Genomic DNA, 21,271 nt, shown 5'->3' on the forward strand with positions numbered 1-21,271 from the left:
CATTGTTCTTCCTCAGTTGTTCTGCTATTGATTCCTTCTAGTGTAGTTTTCATTTCAGTTATTGTATTGTTCATCTCTGTTTGTTTGTTCTTTAATTCTTCTAGGTCTTTGTTAAACATTTCTTGCATCTTCTTGATCTTTGCCTCCATTCTTTTTCCAAGGTCCTGGATCATCATCACTGTCATTATTCTGAATTCTTTTTCTGGAAGGTTGCCTATCTCCACTTCATTTAGTTGTTTTTTTTGGGTTTTATCTTGTTCCTTCATCTGGTACGTAGCCCTCTGCCTTTTCATCTTGTCTGTCTTTCTGTGAATGTGTTTTTTGTTCCACAGGCTGCAGGATTGTAGTTCCTGCTTCTGCTTTCTGCCTTCTCTCCCTACCTTTTCTTAATTGAAGCCCAGGACTGGGAAATGAGAATCTTAAAATGCTGCTTTGTTTGAGTCACAGTTTTCTGAATGAATGCTTAAGATCCCCTTCCATGATATCCTGGGTTTGTGACATCATCGTTGGGGCTGAGAGGGGAAAGAAAAAGGAACAAGCCTTTATTGGACATGGACTTCATGCCAGCCTTATTCACTTACCTCTAGTCTCATGGCCGTGTCTTGGAGAATGAAGATGGATGCAAGTGTGAGCTGTGGACAAATAGTGTGCTGTATTTTTAAATTCTGAATGATGGTTGTGTTAAACCAGGAATAGGAAGCCAGGTCTGGGGAAAGGAGAGTGAAAATGAGTACGGTGTAAGGAACGTGGGGTTAACTCCTACAGCAGTGCTTATATTCTGAGTTCTCAGGCCTGGCTCAGACAGCTGCTCCCAGTGGCTCCCTGTCACGGTATCACTTCCTTGGGCACCTTGAGAAGCTTGGCACTCTTGATGCGAATCGCAGTCCCTTAGGAGATGTTACAGGCTGACTTTGTCTCCCCCCACATTCATATATTGAATGAAGCCTTAACCCCCGGTACCTCAGAGTGTGACCTTATTTGGAAATAGGAGTGTTGTAGACATAATTAGTTAAAATAAGATCATGCTGGAGCAGGGTGAGCCCTTAATGCAACATAACCAGTACCATTACAAAAAGAATGCCATGTGAAGAGACAGACCCACACGTAGGGCAAATGCTGGGAGAGAGGCCTGGGGCAGATCTCTGCCCAGTGCCTGCAGAGGGAGCACGGCCCTGCTGACACCTTAACTTCTGGCCTCCACAGCTATGAGATCAACTTCTATTGTTCTAAACTGCCCAGATTAAGGTACTTTGTTACCGCAGCCCTAGGAAACTAATCCAGGAGGTCTTTCTGACCTGGTTTCAAGGCCCTGGACCTCGTGTCCTGTCCTTGGTCTTGAATCAGTCCCCTTGTGTTCTGACCCCATGCTCTGCATTGGTGTGCCGTCACCTTCAGGATCGCCCATTCTCTCAGGCATGGGGGGGTCACGTCTTCTGTGGCGCTTCCAGCATGGTGGCTGCTTCCCCGTGGAAAAAGGAGGCCATCCAGAGTGAGGAAGGGGATGTCTCTGCCCACACTCAGGCGGCTGCACTGGGGCAAATCTGAAACGTCTGAGGGGCCCTGTCTCAAGCCTGGGACAAGCCCATTCAGTGTGGGCTGTTTTCTTCTTGGGCTTCCCTGGCTCCCCAAGAAGTGTACACATCTTCCAAGGCTGTGCACAGTTCGGGGCCTCTGAGCGCTAATGAGAGCTGTGGCTTCCAACTCTCTCTTGATATGTTTGCTGTCACTTTCTTTCCCAGTGATGGTTGGGAAGGGAAAAGTCATGCAGTCTGTCGATCTTGTCTTTCCCCGAGAAACTGGGAAAGTTCTATTACATTCCTCGCGGAGACTGACAGCTGTGCCATCTCTTCGTCACGGTGGTGGCTCCTTTCTGTATCGTGAAATGGGCCAGCAGGACTTGGCTGTAACCCTCAGCAGCTGTGGAAGAGGGCTTGCGGGATGCTTGTGAGAGCAGGAGGAAAAGAGAGAGGCTCTCCCCACAACAGAGGGACCAAAAGCATCATCCTTCACCTAGTCCAGAGTTTCTCAGCCTCGGCACTATTGATGTTTTGGGACAGATAAGGCTTCGTTGTGGAGGCGGTCCTGTATATCGTAGGATGTTCAGCTGCATCCTGGCCTCTACCCCCCAGGGGCCAGCAGTACCTCCCAGTCATGACAACCAGAGCTGTCCTCAGACTTTGCCACATGCCCTCCAGGTGTGTGTGTGGGGGCAAAGTCACCCCTGGTTGAGAACCACTGATCACATCCCTTCAAACAATTGTGGGGATCACTGTGAGGGCCAGCAGTGTTCTCTTAGGAGTGGGTACAGACCCCTCGAATTAGGAAGGGGTGATTATGGGTACATGCTAGGCAGGTGTGGAGAGTTAGAGGAACTCTCCAGGCATCAAGAGGTCAGACTTGCAGGGAGTTTTAAAGACATCGAGGGAAAAGTAGCTTCAGCGGATGCGCGGTGTTGCGGATCTGAACATTGGAATTAACCGGGCTCTGATCATCACTTTACCCAGGGGTTTCTGTGCTGCTCATGGGTAGGAAAACTTTCATCTCGGTTGGCCCAGCACTATTCTAGTTAAAGCCTGTTTTCCTGGCGTAACCAGTAGTATTGCCTCTTGACTCTGGGAGATGCCCCAGTTTAGACAACAGATTATATGGTGGTCCTACCCATGACCAGACGCGGCCCACTGCTGTTTGTGGACAATACCGATATGAATTTGGATGCCTTTGGGTAGAGCGTGTACTCTGATTCCCTCAGTCCTCACCACTCCCTATTACTTGCCTGCATTTTCTGTATTTTAGCATTTCTAAGATGTACATTTTTTCCCCACATTTTGGCATCCCTGAATCCATCTCAAAATTGATGGCGTCTTAAAATTGTCATTGGCCAGGAGGCAGCTGTGATATTATTGTTGTTGTCAGTACACACTTCAACTTGGTTATAGTTTGTTCTTATTATTTTCACTTCAGTTGACTTATATGTATTTTTGATATCTCATGTACTGTTTAAAAATTCACTGTGATTTGACATTGAAAGACAAAATTATTGTGTATATGGAGAGGGCATAAACTTGATATTATAAAGCAAATATTTGTCATTGGAGTAAGGACCTTGATTCATAGTTTCTTGCAAAGCAATGAGCGGGATATAAAAAAGGAAGAGAGTTCCTGAGACATTTTAAGGTAGGAAGCATTGGGTCATCTTTAACTTGCAGTGGTTTTTCTCTCTCACCAAGACATAGAATAATGGTGTGTCTGTAATGGACAAGCCTTGGATTCCTTGAAATCTAGGGTTTCAATACCTGATTGGTCCCTGAAGGTGTTTGAGTTGGGGGACCCCCCCCCCCTTTCTCACACTTTTGTATGCATAGAAATGATGTGGGGAATTAACTGTACATATCCAGACGCCACCCACAAAGAACCTGATTTGTAGGTAGGGGTGGACCTTGGCATCTGTATGTTTAATAAGTGTCTCTTGAGATGCTGATGCGTGTGGTCCACAAACTGCCTTTCTAGACACCCTGGTAAAGTCACCCCTCTTTCTTTATTCCACTCTGGAGGAATCTGAGGTCCAGAGAAGGGAAGGAAGGGCCCTGCTCACGCACAGCGTGTTGAGTGAGCTGGACTGGAGTCCAGTCTGCTGACCGCTGGTGCAGTGCTCCTCCCTTGATGCCTCACTGAACACTCTTTAACTGAGCTGGGGGAGGACTGCTGAGCTGTGTGGCCAGCTCAAGGGAGCTTTGCCTTTTGGGGTCTGACCCGGAGTGAAGCAGCTGGTGCTCACTTGCCTGGCCTCTCAGCGCTCCGTACTGTGTGTGTGTGTGTGTATGTGTGTGTGTGTGTGTGTGTGTGTGTGTGTGTATGTACATATATATATGTACATATATACATACTTGGTACCTGGGTGTGTACCTTTGTTTTTGTTTGTTTTCCCTGCATATATTATAGAAAACGTGTTATGTTAAAGAAGGTAAGAGTATTTTTGTGGAAAGGAAGTGGGGCACATAGGAGAATAGATAGCGAGAGGAGCAGGAAGCAGAAGAGGAAGTTTCCAGGTGAGTGTGGCAGGGAGAGAAGACAGGACTGGGGCAGGGGTGATCACCCCTTACGTTTCCCCAGTGCTTTTTCTCATCTACCAAGAGCTCTCCCCAGTTTTCCTTTGCACGTCCAGGTTTGAAGTGGGGGACAAGGGGGTTGCCTAATTCTAGTACTGCCGATCCCCCCTCCCCAGTGCAGTCCCTTTACTCTAAGGGGAAAGACATTTGGGAGGCCAGTCAGAATCCTCTACAACCACTGGACAGGAACTCCTTCCAGGCCCCCTATACTGAGCTGGCCGCTCAGGCGGCCCTGGGGTGGTGCCTGGACATGGCCTGTCAGGAGTGTGTCCTTCAGGGTCCCCTGGGAGTTCCCCTCCAGCCGTCCCCAGGTGGGGGCACCCTCCCAGATGGTGCTGAAGGAGAGGGCTGCCCTAGTGTGCAGGCCTCCTCATAATAGCTGCCCTCCAAGGACACCCTTCCTGCTGTTGAGAAAACCTCCACCTGAGAAAACAATACAGCCTGTGGTGGGTGTGTGCACGAAACATACTTATTTAGAAATTCAGAGCCTGTGCAAAGATAACCTCGATTTTCCCCTGACTTCTTCTGAGTGTCTTATGCCTTTCAAACTTCTTCCTAATTTTGTCTTTAGAAGTGGTATTTTCCAAGCTACCTGTAAAGAAACAGCTGAATGAGCCTGTATTGTAAACATTTCTGGGGCTCTCTTGGCCCTGTCTTCCGGAAAGGAGACAGGATCAGGATTTAGACGTGTACCCAGGGCAGGTATGTAGGTTTTCCCTTCCCTCCTACTTAGCTGCCGCTAGGAGAGATGCAAAGAGTTAGAACCCATTGGGCCTGCAGTCCCGTAAGCTTTATTTGATTGTCAAGGAGACAAGAGTAAGACACCTAGGATGATAGGAGAACAGACCAAGTCTGTGGCCCACTGGTGGAAGGAGTGTGCAGTGCAGAAGCCCTTTGGGAGTTGAGTCCAGGCATGGACAGCCGGCTTTGGCTCAGCCTGAGAAGTCTCCTCCCAGGAGGAGGTGTTTAAGCTCCACCTTGAACTGTGGGCGAGAGATACAACAGCAGAGAATAGGTGGAGGCATTTCAAGTGACAATAAAATGACCAGACAGGTTACCCAGTCTTCCTGCAGGTCTTGGCAGGTCCTTAGAAGGTGATAGGAATAAAATCTGGAGGTCTGACTTGAAAGTCGGGTCAAGACAGATCAAAAAGTTAGCTTTGTCAGAGGCTTTGGGCCCGTTCTTACCTATAGACAACCCCTGGTGATCCCAAGTCATGAATCCACCCAGAGGCCTGCCCCGACCTGAGTTCCCTTGCTTTGAAGTGGGCTGTCCTCTGCAGCATGAGGAAATAATTTGCTGCCTGCTTCAATGAACCATCAGGAGAGCCAGCAGACCTAATGACATGTGAGAATATTAACCTCCTACCACGAAGAGCTGTGAATCTTGAGCGGCAGTCTATAATTCAACCTGGACTCCTGAGCCAGACCTCTCCGGCTTTCTGTCTCACTCACTTTCTCACTTACACCCAGAGAGTGAAGGAGAGACCTGCTCATAAAACTTTATATTCTCCAATAGTGCAAGCCTTGCTGAGCTGTTTAGTAATGAGTGACTTTCCTTTTGTAGTTGTGGAAAAAAGGATACCCTCAGAGGCAGGAAGGAGGGGGAGATTTTTTTTTCTTTCTTTTTTTTTTTTAAAGTTTTATTTTACTTTAGTTTTTTCTTCCAGTTTTATTGATATAGTAGACATCCAGCACTGTATAAATTTAGGGTGTACAGTGTAATGATTTGACTTACCTACATCATGAAGTGATTATCACAGTAAGTTGAGTGAGCATCTATCATCTCATATAGATACAAAATTAAAGAAATAGAAAAAAACTGCTTTTCCTTGTGATGAGAACTCTTAGGATTTACTCTCAACGACTTTCATCTATAACATACAGCAGTGTTAATTATCTTTATCATGTTGTACATGACATCTCTAGTACTTATTTATCTTATAACTGGAAGTTTGTACCTTTTCACCACCTTCACCAATTCTTTCTCCCCCACCCTCTGGTAACCACAAATCTTTTTCTGTGAGTTTGCTTGCTTGCTTGTTTGTTTTTGAAGTATAATTGACCTACAACACTATGTTAGTTCCTGGTATACAACATAGTGATTCAATACTTCTGTACGTTACAAAATGATCACCATGATAAGTCTAGTTACCATCTGTCACCATACGAAGGGGAGACTTATTTTTCACATTGCATTTTTTTTTACATCTTTATTGGAGTATAATTGCTTTACAATGGTGTGTTAGTTTCTGCTTTATAACAAAGTGAATCAGTTATACATATACATATGTTCCCGTATCTCTTCCCTCTTGCGTCTCCCTCCCTCCCACCCTCCCTATCCCACCCCTCCAGGTGGTCACAAAGCACCGAGCTGATCTCCCTGTGCTATGCGGCTGTTTCCCACTAGCACATTGCATTTTGCATAGGATTCTTCTAACACGGGGAAAATGCATGGTATCATGGAGGTGACTGTTAGAATGCTTGGATAACCAAGCTTCTTTGTAATTCTGTACTTCGTCTTCAAAATGAAAGAGAAATGGAGGTTAGGACACTAATCTTAGGACACTTGAGTCTTAGAAGGGATCTTAGAGGTCTTTTAAGGTCACCTGGAGGCAGTAGGAGCACTTAAACCTCATTGTGTTATGGCCAAGTGTTTTTGCCCTTGTTTCACGAGATCTTGGGCCCCTTGAGGACATGATAATGTCTTAACCAGGTGTGTACTCCCAGGCCTGTCAGAATGTTTGATCTTTCAAGGCCTCAAATAATGTTAGTCAAAAGATGGAGCACATCATCTGCTCCAATCCCACATTTTGCATATGGAAAAAACCAAAGTCCACAAAGTAATATACTCATGGGCATAGCTAGAGGGTACTTGGGCTGAAGTCTGCCATCCTGGTTATATGACTGCTGCTCTTGGCGGCAGAACACCATTGTGGGGTTTTCACAAGCATTGTGTTATTCTGATGGAGGTGATCTGGGAAACTCAGTGAAGCCAAGCACAAACATAGGACCAGAAGACTAAAATCAGAAGATAAATATGGAAATGAGAAATTAGCTAGGGGTGGGACATGTTCAAGGATGTAGAGTCATGGCTGCCTGGCAGAGACACCTAGCATAGTAGGAGTCCTTGGACCAGGAGAGTATTCCTCACTTTGCTAGAAAAGCCAAGCCCGCCAGGCTCCAATGCAGGTGAGAGCAGACCTGTTTCATTCACCCTAGGTAGGGGATGCTCAGTTAATATTTGCCGATGGAGGAATGAATGAGTGATCCATTCTGTGCCTATCAGGGTACTGTTCTATTCAGCCAGGCCATTTAATTTCCATATCTCAGTGCCTCTCCACAGTACTGGACACAGACAGCCTTTTGATGACATATAGATGTGAGGAAATCACATTGTTTCCCTCTGCTGACTTGATGAGCACAGTGAATGCAAAAGCCGATGGTTGGCGTCCACTCTGGATGTTTGCAATTCTCAGCCTTTCTGGTCTCTCCAAATTGCTCTCCTCTTTCTTCTGCCATTTTGTTGTTGTTCTTCTGTTTAAAATTAATTTTATTAAAACAAGTCAAATGAAAACCACTCCTGTCCAGGGCATCTCAAGGTCCATTCATTATGGCTTCTTATCTTGGCAGGCGATCGACATGGAAAGGCAGCTCAGCCATTATGCACATACAAAGCCCATCACTTCCCTACCAATGGCCAATCCATCAAACATTTATCTTTTGCCCTCTGAGCGCAGTGTCACTTTGCCTGTCACTCTCTAGTCTAGGATGCCTTGAAAGATGAAAAAACGCAGGGGTGGAGGGGTGGTATTTTTTTCTCCCCCAACTTTTCCCTCCCCAGATAGTCCTTGTTAATCAGATTTCATACTTGAGACTTGAAACTCTCCCTGCACCCCTGCCCTTCAAACCCCTTTTCTGGCCGTAGGAAGGTTGGAGATGGCCTGCCACATTCATGCGGAACTTTTTAATGAATGGTGGCATAATTAAGGACATAATAAAACTTTGGTTTAGCTTGGGGGTTTTTCTCCTGCAACCTACTTTAGAGCAGAGAATGTTACAAAGGGAAGAGATGTCTGAAATAATTGAATCCAGCCTCCCCAGTTTACAGAAAATTATGGGGCAAGGATATGACTGCAGCGTGGCAGGAAGGTAGTCACCAAGGCAGGACGAGGATCAGGGTCCCTGGTCATTCTTCAGACAGAGGTTCTCCCAAGCTGCTCTGTTGCCAGATGATTCTGAATAAGTGTTAGTATCTCTTGGAAAGCCTTGGCTACTTGCTTCCTTTTTTTGGTAACTAATTACCTCTATAGAAAATACACACATTGTTTGCAAAACAGTCGTTCACGTATCAGCAATCCTTATATTTATCTAGGTTTGTTTACACATACTTTATCCCGTGTCTTCCCCATTCCAGTATATGCAAACTATGCAGGTCAGGGATTTTCGTGCCCCTGTGATGGATTCGAAAATTAAACCTGAGGGATGTTATATTTCCAGAGTCTTACAGCACATCTAGGAAAACAGAGCTCCTGTCCCCTAATATAGCAGTCTTACTTTGTGTGTCTTCTTACTATGTTTTGTGTTTGGCTTCACTGAGTTGACAAGATCAGGACACCACGGGCCTTGGAAAACCACCACCAGCACATTCTGCCCCCAAGGGCAGCAGTCAGATAACCAGAGAGGCAGACAAGGAAGAAAGAACCTTCGTTTAGTCCCGGGAGGGTCCCTTGTTCATCGCTGTACATCTACAGGCATTGTCTCTCTCCTCCTTGTCCCTAGCACTGTCACTTCTGTTAGGTGTTGGTTCTCAGGGCCCAGAATGTGCCATTATATGAAATGGAGCCCAAACCTGACACAGTTGTTCTTTGAAAGGTTTTGCAAATCACAGAGCAAGGGCTGCTTTGGAAGAAGGAAAATGGCTCCAGTAGCAAGCGACTTTTGGAGGTTACCATATCTCCCAGGGCTTTCTTTCCTGAAGGAGATATAAAGCTATCCTGTAGTCTGGGACAGAAAACATGTTTTCACCTTTTTCAGCCAACTGGGACCTCACAGAATCAGCACTTGGCATGTTTTTGCTGGTTTTCTTGGCCCGATTCCATTCCAGAGGGCCCTGCCCATGGGGAGCTGGTCTTTGGGCAAGTATTTGATGAGGGCCCCTCTGGGTCTCTAGGGCCTGGAGGCCCAGCCATGTAAATGTCTCCTTTTCTGGTTGGTTTGCAATGAGTAGACACCATCTGTTGAATTAGAAATTCCCTTTGCGGAGGGTGGTGAAAGCCGCATGTGGAAGAGACACTGTTATCTTTCAAGCACACAGTTCATGAGGTTGAAGAGCTGTGTTCTTGGCCCAACATATGTTTGCCCAATGGCCATGGGAGCCTCCCCTACCGGGCGCTGGATTCCATCCCATGGCGACGTGCACACATACCGCGGCTGCAGCACACCATGTCCGCGCCCTTACATCTCCCCAGTAAAGAAAACCTCCATTTATAGAACCCGCCAAACAAACTCACTCTTTAGACTCTTAAAAACAAACAAGAACCCGAGGCCACAGGCTCCATGCGTGCATGTGTGGTTTTGTAAAATCTCAAGCCGTGAATCAAAATAATTTTAGAGACGTAGTCAAAGCCCAGAACCAAGCCCTGTCACCAGGGTGGGAGAAATGTAGGAAAGATGGGCTGAGAGGAGAGGAAGACAGCCAGATGGGCAGAGTGATGGGAACAAGACGTGGGGGCATCTGACATGTTCATAGGGGGAGGGTACCTGGTTCCTCACCTCTGTCCTTAGGGACTCACTTGCTGTAATAACTTCAGGACAAACATAGGAGGATGGGCCTAAAAGGTGACCACTAAAGCCCTCATTACTTTTCTCTCAACATCTAGAGCCCATCTTGCCCATACTGCTTAATATATGCTGTCCTATATGATTTCTCCTCCTTTCAAGTTTAACTTCTTTCTCTCTTCCCATACATGATAAACCCACTGGGAGCAGGTGCCATGAACTGTGCATCTTTCGTATCCCCAGATGGAGGTGCTCATTGAGAACCTGACATACTGGAAGTGGGTGTCACAGACAGGCTTTCTGGTTCTCAGTAAGCTTTTTGGAACGTCTATTACTGGAGTGCCAGAATCAAATTCTCTCTTCTTCTTATGTTCTCTCACCACCACCTTTGGCATAAAGTGCAAGTAGAGGCTCAAAAGATGAGAATTCAACTGGACTGAGACTTGTCTGCTCAAGCCCATCTCCTCTTTGAAGTTCTCCCTGAGCCAGCCCTCCCCACCCGGAGTAGTGCTTATCATCCCAGTCTAACCCACTACCCTGCATTCAGTGGCACCCGCTTTCTTGTCTGTATCTGCTACTTAACAGTAGGGGACTATGCCTCAGCGATCTCCGCAGCCCCAGAGTTTAGCAGAATGCTAGGCACCGAGTTGGCGCGCACTACATTTTTGTAAATGAATGAATAAGCTATAGAGGTACATGCCAAGGGGACCGTTAGCTGGTAAATTTCAACCCAGCCCTACCTAATGAATACTTAACCTCGTGAGAACCACATTAGAAAAACTATAAGAACTCGTTCTTCAGGGGATTGTTCTAGGAGGGCTAGGACGGGAGTAGAGATCGAAAGGAAAAAGGATATGAAGACCATCTAGGTTGATCATTACAACTGAGGACCTATAATGAATGAATTACAAAGAGATATACTGTGTGTGTTTTGGTAAGGAATGTGGCAGTGGTGAATTTCCACTTCCAGACCTCCACTAGAAATTATTTAGAGGTAGTTTATCATGGTTTAGTTGAGGGAGCACTGCTCTGTATGTCCAAAAGTTCTAGACACGTCTTGGTTCCTAGGTGTGGTTTCAGTCAAGCCACTTTACCTCTCTGAGCATTGGTCACCTTCTGTGAAGTGGAGAATGGAACACCCTAAAATCCCCCTAGGACTCCAAGTCTGCGTGTCTAGGAAGAAGACTGTGATGCATGCAGACAATGCTGTGGCTCTGACATCTGGTTTATTGGCTGTAAGAGGCTGTAAGTGTGTTGACATGTGCCTCTTTAATTATGGGGATGTGCCCCTAGTTAGGGAAGCATTAAAGAGACCTTGCGCAATTCCAGCTAGAAGATCAGAATAAGGTACAGAGTTGAGTGTGAGGGGGAATGACAGAGCTAGAGCTCTCTGCTGCCCTCTTTCCACCGGGCTGGGTCAGAAGGGGACCCTTCTGGCAGGGAAGAAGTGGCTCTTGGCAGTCCTTGTGAACTGTGGTTATAGCAGAAGGAGCTCCAGTCAGAGAAGCACAGAATCTGGATAGAATCTTAGTGGTCACTGAATCTCATCTTTTTTTTTTTTTTTTTTTTGCGGTACGCGGGCCTTTCACCGCTGTGGCCTCTCCCGTTGTGGAGCACAGGCTCCGGACGCGCAGGCTCAGCGGCCATGGCTCACGGACCCAGCCGCTCTGCGGCATGTGGGATCTTCCCGGACTGGGGCACGAACCCGCGCCCCTGCATCGGCAGGCGGACTCTCAGCCACTGTGCCACCAGGGAAGCCCGAATCTCATCTTCTGTATGCAGAAATTCCCTGTGAACATCCTTTATGATTCCCAGTCTCTGATCAAATTCATATAATGACTCATAAGGTAGCTCAGTCCTTTGGCAAAAACAGCTCTCTATTTTTAGAAGTTTGTAAAAAATTGATTCAAGACCTCTCCTCCCAGATTACATCATTTTCTCAAATCACAATATTTGTTTTTGATTCTGCCTTCTGGCAGGCCATAGACTCACTACTTTGAAACAACTAAGCCTCCTCTCTTCCTGGTTAGGTAATCTTGACGGTCTCAGTCACCGTTCCTCACACCCTTCCAAACCAGCTGGTGGTTCTGGTCACGCAGTGTTTCCGAATGCTGATGCTCCTTGGAGTCTGGCACCGAGAATTGAAACAAAGCTCCCAGTAGAGTTACTGAGGGGCCAGTAGGGTGGATTACGATCAGATTAGCTTCTGTGGTGGCAGCCCCACTCTGAAGATTCATGCTAACTAAGCCCCCTTTATACACACTCCTCTTTAGCTAAGCCTCCTCCATCTTCTGTTTGGGAAATGGTTTTGTTTTATTTAAAAGTAATATTTACTGGAGTTTCTCCTGATTATAAGATACTTACTCATGATAGAAAATCTAATAACTAGTGAAAACTGTGAAAGAGGAGGAAAAAATCCTATAAACTCATTACTTAAGGGTTAGTGATGTATATCTGGGATCTGTCTATCTATCCATCCATCCATCCATGCATCTACAGCTAGATACGTGGATATGTATGTATGCATCAATGTGTGTGTGTACAGAATTGTCATTAAAGTCCCAGTGTACAAGATTGTGTATTAACAGCAGTTTGTAAACTAGAAACAACTAACAAAGACTAATGACTCCTGGGACTTCCCTGGTAGCGAAGTGGTTAAGAATCTGTCTCCAGTGCAGGGGACACGGGTTCGATCCCTGGTCCAAGGAGATCCCACATGCCGTGGAGCAACTAAGCCTTTGCGCCACAACTACTGAAGCCTGCACACCTAGAGTGCGTGCTCCTCGACAAGAGAAGCCACCACAATGAGAAGCCTGCGCACCACAACGAAGAGTAGCCCCTGCTCGCCACAGCTAGAGAAAGCCCATGCACAGCAACAAAGACCCAACACAGCCAAAAATAAATAAATAAAATAAATTTATTAAAAAAAAAGACTAATGACTCTTAACCATCAAGATGGAAGACATAGTACAGATGAAAATTTGTGTAGAGAGTGGAGGCGAGCACATGGATGCCTTTTAATTTCCATGCGTGAGATCTTTGTGTATTACATGTATTATAACTTAATTTAGGTGCTTAAATAGATAATGTGACAGTTTTACTGGATCCATAGATATCTGCCTTTAATATCATTTTAAATTGCTGCATGGGGGCTTCCCTGGTGGTGCAGTGGTTAAGAATCTGCCTGCCAATGCAGGGGACATGGGTTCGAGCCTTGGTCCAGGAAAATCCCACATGCTGCGGAGCACCTAAGCCCGTGCGCCACAACTACTGAGGCTGCGCTCTAGAGACCGCAAGCTACAACTGCCTGCGTACCAAAACCACTGAAGCCCCTGCACCTAGAGCCCATGCCCCACAAGAAGAGAAGCCACCTCAATGAGAAACCCACGCACCACAACGAAGAGTAGCCCCTGCTCGCTGCAAGTAGAGAAAGCCCACATGTAGCAACGAAGACCCAACGCAGCCAAAAATAAATAAATAAATTAATTAATTAAGAAAAAGTTGCTGCATGGTGTTTCATCATACAGATATTTTGAGCTTTATTTAATAGTTCCTCTATCATTGGGCATTTAGGCTTGTTTACAGTGTTGTTATAAATAATGCTGTAGTGAACATATTTAAACCATATAGACTTCTTAGATATTTGCTGAATAAATTCTTGGAATTACTGGAGGAATAGGTGATAATTCTTAAGGCTTTAGTATAAATTGACATCCAGAAAGGTTATAACAGTTTCACTCTGCCATTAGTGTTACCTTGACCTTTTGACAAGACTATGTTAAGAGTTAAGAAAGCAGTGCATTTGCTAGTAAGGTGAAAATATCTCGTCTAATTGGAATATTTTGGATTCCCAATGAAGCTGAAATTTCACCCCACATTTTCATTATTGACCATTTGCATTCCTTGTGTATTTTCTCTCCATGTCTTTTGATCATTTTTATCCTAGGGCTTTCAGCTTTTCCTTAATGATTTTCAAACACTCTTTTCATATTAAGGATGTTAAACCTTATGCTATCAGAGAGATTGTAAACGTTTTCCCCAATTTTCATTTGCCTTTGAATGTTTTAGTTAAATGGGTATTTTGGGGTAGTCTTTACATTAGATGTTGAAAAATGTCATCTTGTTGGGCTGAAACAGTGGCTTGATTCTAGCAGGATCATTTTGGTTCCTACTGCATCCTTTTAAATATCTTTCTAGGTGCTGGCCTCCATAAATGTGATAAACCTGTCCTTAACCAAGTCATTGGCAAAACATCAGGACCAAAGTCCCCAGAACCTTCCCCCAGAGCAAGCTGAGCCGTTAATTAGTGTTCTTCAGGTATATTTTCAAACCGGTTATGACTCTAGCTAAAGTGGTCATTTTCTAGTCCACTTTTTGCTTTTCTGCCACAAGGATGTCATTAGAATTAGTAGTATTCTTTTCAAAGACATTGTGAAATGGGGATGCAGTATACATCTTTATTCCTAGTCAGCCATCCACGTTAATAGCTGGCCTCACAGAACTTGTCCTTAATGCACAGAAACTGCCTGTTTGAGAAGCTATGCTATATTAAATTGTATTGAATTAGTAAAACATATAACAATATATAGATAGTCTATAAAATATTTATAAGCCTTGACAGTGAAGTTAGAAAGCAGATATAGAGACCATGGGGTACTTCCTTTTTACAGTTGGGTCATAATTTAGTTCTGAGCTTCCTGGCAGCAAAACTGAAAAAGGTTACATGATCACATACGTGATTTATATTGTCCTATAATATAGGACAAGAAAATAATGGCTCTTCAGAGCTACAGTCTGACTAGAATTCCATGTAGGTAAGTTTATGAACTTATCAATCTAAAGTTTATAGAATTTTACCTTCCTTTTCAAATAACTGGAAATGCAGGCACTCATTTCTGGGCTCCTAGCTCCTTGCTCATTCTCCATAATTCTTGAGGGATCATATTTAACAGTTTCTTTTTTTGTTGTACTGTTATTAAGTATGGTGCATGATGGCTTTGGACTTGATCCCACATAGAGTTAACAAACACCTAACTACCTTAGATTTTTGACTGGTCTTGGGTTCAGATCTCTTATACCGTTTTTGAATTTTATTCTCAGAAGATCAGGGATCATCCATCCTGACAGGGGGCTCCATAGGGCTTTGAAAGTGACTTTGACAAATTCCATGTGATATACTGTCACATGACATCACTATACACTGTCTTACATAGCCTAGAGCCTTTTCCACATTCTCCTAATTTTTAAAGACACATTCCTCCTCTATTGATATACTTACCATATAGACAGTTGATTTATATTATTATTTGTACATATACCCCTGGTTATGTGACCTGAATGACAGAAAAATATGTAGAAAATACATAGTGCCAACTGTACATATAACACTATGTACAGTGACACTATAGTATATACTATCTATAGTAATATACTATATATTATGTACTATCTATAGTTATATATATTCATTTAAATAGGATATAAAAATGTTTTATGGCAGAAAGAAAGGATTCTGCTCATGGGTTAGATGAACAGCCTTTCTAAAAATGTCTGTGCCACTGGGCCATTTTCTGGGACGGGAGCAGTCATACCACAATTTTCCTATTCTCATAGTTCTTCCTTTGTTCCTCGCGTGTAGCTCTGTGCTGTCTGTCCTGTCCTTGTAGCTTTGGTCATGGCCTCTGTTGTAAGTCTGTGCGTAGACATTCACCAAGAACCTGCTGTGTGCCAGACATTGTACTTGGCATGGTGGGGAGGAGTAAAGTGTACAAGTTGCTATTTCTGCTCTCAAGTGCGATGTTTAAATTATTTAACAGTTGCACTGACCAGTCAGAAAGATCTTGGCTGAAGCAGGGTCCTTGAAGGCCCTGTGTGATGAGGGTGAGAGGGACATTAACCACTTAGTTGCTGAACACAGGAAAGGTCTGGGAGCTCTGGGGAGTGGCCAGGGTAACAGGGTGGGGCACCCAGGGTATTGAGAGCTGCAATTTTTTACCAATTGGTAAGGAATTACTGAAATAGTTTAGTAACCAATACTGGTATACAGGCGCAGACTTGCCGAATGTCACTTCTGCCTATTCTCAGTCACTTGGCCTTGGGGTAAAGAGAGGGAGGCACTCTGGCCTCTGAAAGAATGCAGATGGAGAGATTGCCCTGCTAGCCCTTGGCCGGTCACCCTGAGGCCTGCTCTTTGTCCTGCCCTTGCCATGCTATCCGCAGCGTTTTTCTCTGCAACTCACAGGCTCCTGGCTGATCAGTAGTCAGTTGGCTAAAAGGCATTGAGCCCTTACTGTGCTTTTGACAACTTTCTAGGTATTTTGGAGGTTGCACTGAGATCCCTTTTTGTTGGGAGCTGGGCAGACAGGAGTCATGCAGAAAGACCGTTACAGAGTAGGCAGTGCCTGGCCTGAGCAGGTCTGCAGAAGTAGCCAGTGTGGTAGACATCAGATATATGGGTTAGGTCCTTTAGGATTTCCACGGCCTCTCCATTGTCTCAGTTAAAAATATGTATATGGTTATTTAGGTAGATATCACAGAGGGAGCAGATAAAGACCTTAGTAGAAATCTTCTTTTCTTAATTTGTTCTGGATTTGAGGCAACTCTGGTTCCACAAAGGGATACTTCTCTTTCTCAGTGTCTGTGGTTAACTGTCTCCCCGTTCCCTGCCCATCTCGTGTCAGGCAGAATTATCATCCCCAAACAGGCTGGGAGCTGAGGGCAGAGAGGTCTAGTTCTGACCATGGCCTGTACCCCAGGAAAGAGATGGGCAGTTCTTGAACCGGGAATTCTGGATGTGTCTTCTGATGGTTTTCCTGGCTGGTTTTTTGCTGAAAAGGGGGGAGCTACATTTGAATACCTCTTCTGCCCAAACCTCCCAGCCCTGCTCTGGTCCGGGCCCTTCTCCTTCCCTGTTCTGACAACTTTTGGGGAAAGGATGGAGGCCACTGAGTGTTCGCCCACCCAGGAGCAGAAGGGATTGGGGTTCTAGGAGGCCCTGCTGCCCTGCCTGAGGTTCTTCCCTCTGTGAGGCTCACAGCACTGGCCTGACTTGCAGAGGGCGAGGGGCCTGTTTAGCGCCACTGTTTTTGTAAGCTAATGAAGGCAGAGTGGGAGCCACGGGCAATGATGCTGGGATATTAACTCTGACAGGAAGCTTGATCATAATTATCTTAACGAGGATAGGGTTAATTACAGTGGAAACTTAAAAGTTCTCTCTGTTTGAATCCGCTGGAGTTGAATGCATTGTGATGTTTTGTCATTTGATGTGCCTTTGGAAAAGGCACTAGGACTCTCCCAGCAGCTGCAGCAGCTCCTAGGGGAGCCCAGCCGGAGCCCTGCGAACAAGGTAACCAAGATGGTACCTGTGGGTGACATAATGGGCAGCTTTCCCGCTGGTGGAGCGGAGGCCGGCAGCCTGCAGTGCACTTTGGAGGTGCTGATTAGGTTTCCAGAGCAAACCACCTGGCACAGATCGGACCGCACACCGGGTCTCCCTGCCTGCCCTTGACATCTCCTTGCTGGGCCGGGAAGACCTCTCTCCAGCTGGCTGTGCCTTGCCCTCCCTGTCCAGACCCTGTCCGTGGCACTCAGGCCTGCCTGGCCTTCCCAGCCCACCACTCAGGCGTTTGTAGCCACAGCCAACCAAGCTGGTGGGTGACCGTGGAATGACACTCACCTCCTCCACCAGGGCTCTTGGGTCTGGGGTGCATTTTGCTGTCCACACACAAGGTTATAGGGGAGAAATTCCAGTCCTGCCATCTTTTTCTTGTAGCTACCATAGCTGTCCCTTGAACAGCATAGATCTGTGTGGACCCTTACAGCCTTTTTTGCCTTGTCATTTAATAGCACACATCTCTGCAGGCATCTTGTATATAGGGGTATGAGCTCAAAGATTGACCCACATAATTTCTTTCCCCGTCTCCTTCCAGGAAAGCAGCAACAACAACAATAGCAATAACACAAAAATAAACTTATTTTAAAAGTAAAAACGAAAAGCACCTTCCAAGCATCTGTTTATTGCCTTCCACATGCCAGCCAAGCTCCAGAAATCCTGTCCCCTCCAGTTTTATCCTTCATTACGCTCTCTGCCTCCTGTCCATCCAATCCCTCAGCTCTGAATTTAGCTGATTAAATCACCAAGTGCACACCCCAGTGATGACATGAAGACAGGGATTTATTAATTAGCAACCCCCCAACCCCCGTAACCTGCCTTTTAACTGAGCAGCTAACAATATGACATGGCAAAAAGGATCTCGAACCAGACAGGTGACAGGGGGTTTGAGCCTGAGCTTCCCAAGTGCTCTCTGAAGTCTCCCTCCTGTTTTGAGCTCTGCCCCAGAGCCCACCCTGGAGGGAAAGGCATCTCTGGGGGCACTCCTTCTAGCGTTCTCGGCTTTGTCCTCACCATGTGGTGTCATTTTGTCTTATGCCTCCCCTGAAGCACTCTCGGAAGGGAGCTTTCTTCTGCTTGCCAGTTGCCAACCCTTTGCTGACTCTCATGATAAAAGTATTATATTTGGATAACATAACTCCGGGACAATGTGTATTTGGATGCCACCTTTGACCAGAGCCCAGCTGATGTTCGTGCACAAAGGACTGATTAGCCATGCATTAGGTGCCCTGATGGGGAGGTGGCCACGACTCCCCTTGAGGTAAACGGGGGCTATAGTCCTGACACTTTGGGATCAGCACTCAGTAACCCCCAAGGAGGAAGGGGCTTCAAGAAAGCTTGAAGTTGCCGTGCAGAAGCCACACTTACTACACACCTTTGCACATCTCCTCCTCTGCCCACCCCCTGCATCCTGAACCACCCCCCACACCCCTGACCAAAGGTCAGGGCTTCCAGAAAAATCAATGAGGAAGGAGAAGAAAGAAACCAGTATTTGCTAATAGGTTGTTAGTCCTCTCCCACGTATTCCCTGTTAAGATCCTGTGAGCTGGGTCAGCACAGAAGAAGGGAACTCAAGGGGGTTGTTGAGATGCCCCATTTCAGGCTGCAAGTAAATGATGGCACAGAAGTAAAACCCCAGGCCTTCCTGACTGTACGTGTATAAATTTTGTTTTGCCTTCCTGAAACCTGAGGAAGGAGAGAGAGGAGGAGGAGGAAATGGAACTTGGTGACCCTGTTGACCCTTGACCCCAAGTGTATGCGGTATTGCCCCCCTGCTACGGTGCAAGTAGTGTCAGTTATGGGATTAGACGTGGTCTGGGTGCTGGGCCGTGGCTGGGACCACCTGGAGGTTTGGGGCAGGAGTGGGGCTGCTGGTGGAGCTCTGGGCCCAGTGGAGTCTGGGGGTTGAATTGCTTCTTCACCAGGCATCTTTCACCTCCTCTTGATTTTGGAGTCCTATTGACACAGGTCCCACAAGGGAGAGATGGATGTATTCAGAAAGGTCTGGTGCTCAAGTTCACACTCACACCACACATACAGGCACTGAACAGTCACATCACATGTACCGGCATTGCACACGCAAGCAGGAGCGTCTGTGATGGAAGGGCCATCAGTAAATGCATAAATAGCTTAGACAACATCTCCCCGATTCGTTGCATTTTATAGAACAGCCAGGCAACCCTGTGTGAGTCCACCCTCTGGTCAACGTCGTAGCTCAGCTGTCAGCCTGTGCAAGCTCAGCACAGCTCTTGGGTCTGGCAGGTGAACGAGCTGGGAGCATGTGGCCGTGTGAGTCCTTCCACCGGGCAGCTTTCTGTAATTACCATCTGCGTGCACCGGGCAGGCACATGCGCACAGCTGCCCCTCGCTGCCTGCACCCCCAGCAGCCCTGTGCCCCTAACCTTAAGAGTTAACTTTCAGCTACGTCTATTAACAGGGCTGTTTTCCCCGGATACTTTTTTCTCTCTGAGCCGGGTACTTAATTCTTTCCGATGCCTGTTTCTTTACTGCCCCGACATCTCCATTTGCTGCATTTGGCACTTTTTTCAAAGAAATGAAGTGAGAAATCCACTTTCCATAAATTAAAACAGTAAACGTCAAGTCAGGAGCCTTGAGGCAGAAATTCCCGCAACCCCTTCCTTACCTCACCTCCCCCCCCCAAACAAAAACAAAAACAAAAACAAAAACAAATCATGAAAGAGAAAGAAACAGCCATTCAGACTGGAGTGATTCCGTGCTTCCGCAGATATCTTGCCTTTTGAGGCGGCCACAGGGACACTGGGCAGAAGCAAATTAAGTGATTAGTAAGGAAAAAAAGCAGAGGGGAGAAAAAGTCAAAGGCGGTGAACGCAGAGAAAGGAAACCTTCCTTGCTTTTTCCTAGGACTGTGTAGAGGAGAACCGCTAAGAAATGATACTTGAAGTTGTATTTATTATTGTAAGAGGGGTATGATATTTCTGGGCAGGAATGATGGATGACAACTTAAATTTGTGTCCAGGGAATGAAGGTGAACTGTGACAGAGTTATTTATCTTGGGAATGGAGGTTAGGGTCAGCTGAGGCTGGGTGCCTGAAGGCACAAGACATTGACAAATTTATCCTGCAGGCCGTATCTGAAGCCCTTTGTTTTGGATCCTGGCTACTCACTAAGTGACCCTCATCCTTCATGTTGGCAATGCGTGAAGGATGCGGTGAGTGCCAGCGGCCCCTTCTCCCCCGCCGCCCCCGCCCCGGCTCCCGCTACTAATTCTTGTCATTCACTTTGCTGACAGGCACCAAGCCCAAACTATTCCCAATCCTGAAAGGGAAGGTTAAAATATTTATTTCGGCTCATAATGGCCTCCCTGATTTAGTGCAGGATCATTTTTCCTGTTGCCTTTGTCATTGCAGGTCACTGGAAGGACTGAGCGCGTTCGGGAGCCTGGAGGAACTCATCTTGGACAACAATCTGCTCGGGGATGACCTCGTGTTGCCAGGGTTACCCAGGCTCCACACCTTAACCCTCAACAAGAACCAAATATCCTTGGCTCTGCCGCCACCCACACTCTCCTCCCGGCCTCGCAGTGGTCCCCTCCCGCAGGCCACCCCCCCCCCCCGCCCCCAACAAATACCTGCGAAATGTCAAATGAGTTTTATGTGTCAGCTAAATTAAAGCAGGTGAAATACAGTCCGTGGGCAGACAAAGCGTTGTGTCTCCTGGCACTCGGGACACTTCGGAGTAATTTATTACAGGTCATTCATAAATGAAATGCACCATTATATCTTCCTGTTGCTCCATTTTAGTGTAGGGATCTAAGTTATGGCTGTAAAGAAATCTTTTTAATAGATAAAAATAGAGAAAGAAAATAATGTTACTGCTGCCGAAAAGGCAAAGCCGGGTTCTGTTTGCTTAGGCTTGTGTGGGAGGGCGACCTCTGGTGGGAAGCAGGGGGTAGTACCTCCAAGCAACCTTGGCCTTCAGGGAGGTTCCTGGAAGGCTTTGGCTCAGGCTTGGGG

At 46.2% G+C, this 21,271-nt stretch overlaps 1 protein-coding gene across 2 annotated transcripts in view; it reads left to right on the plus strand.

The window, feature by feature from the left end:
• Nucleotides 1–21,271, plus strand: part of LRMDA (leucine rich melanocyte differentiation associated) — a 1,119,714-nt gene that overhangs the window by 577,414 nt on the left and 521,029 nt on the right. For both annotated transcript variants that reach the window (XM_049697257.1, XM_049697258.1), the window contains one exon: nt 20,666–20,797. In XM_049697257.1, the coding sequence (XP_049553214.1) occupies nt 20,666–20,797 (132 nt within the window). The remainder of the gene's footprint in view (nt 1–20,665; nt 20,798–21,271) is intronic.

The sequence above is a fragment of the Orcinus orca genome, chromosome 14, assembly GCF_937001465.1.
Source record: "Orcinus orca chromosome 14, mOrcOrc1.1, whole genome shotgun sequence".
NCBI classification, from domain to species: Eukaryota; Metazoa; Chordata; class Mammalia; order Artiodactyla; family Delphinidae; genus Orcinus; species Orcinus orca.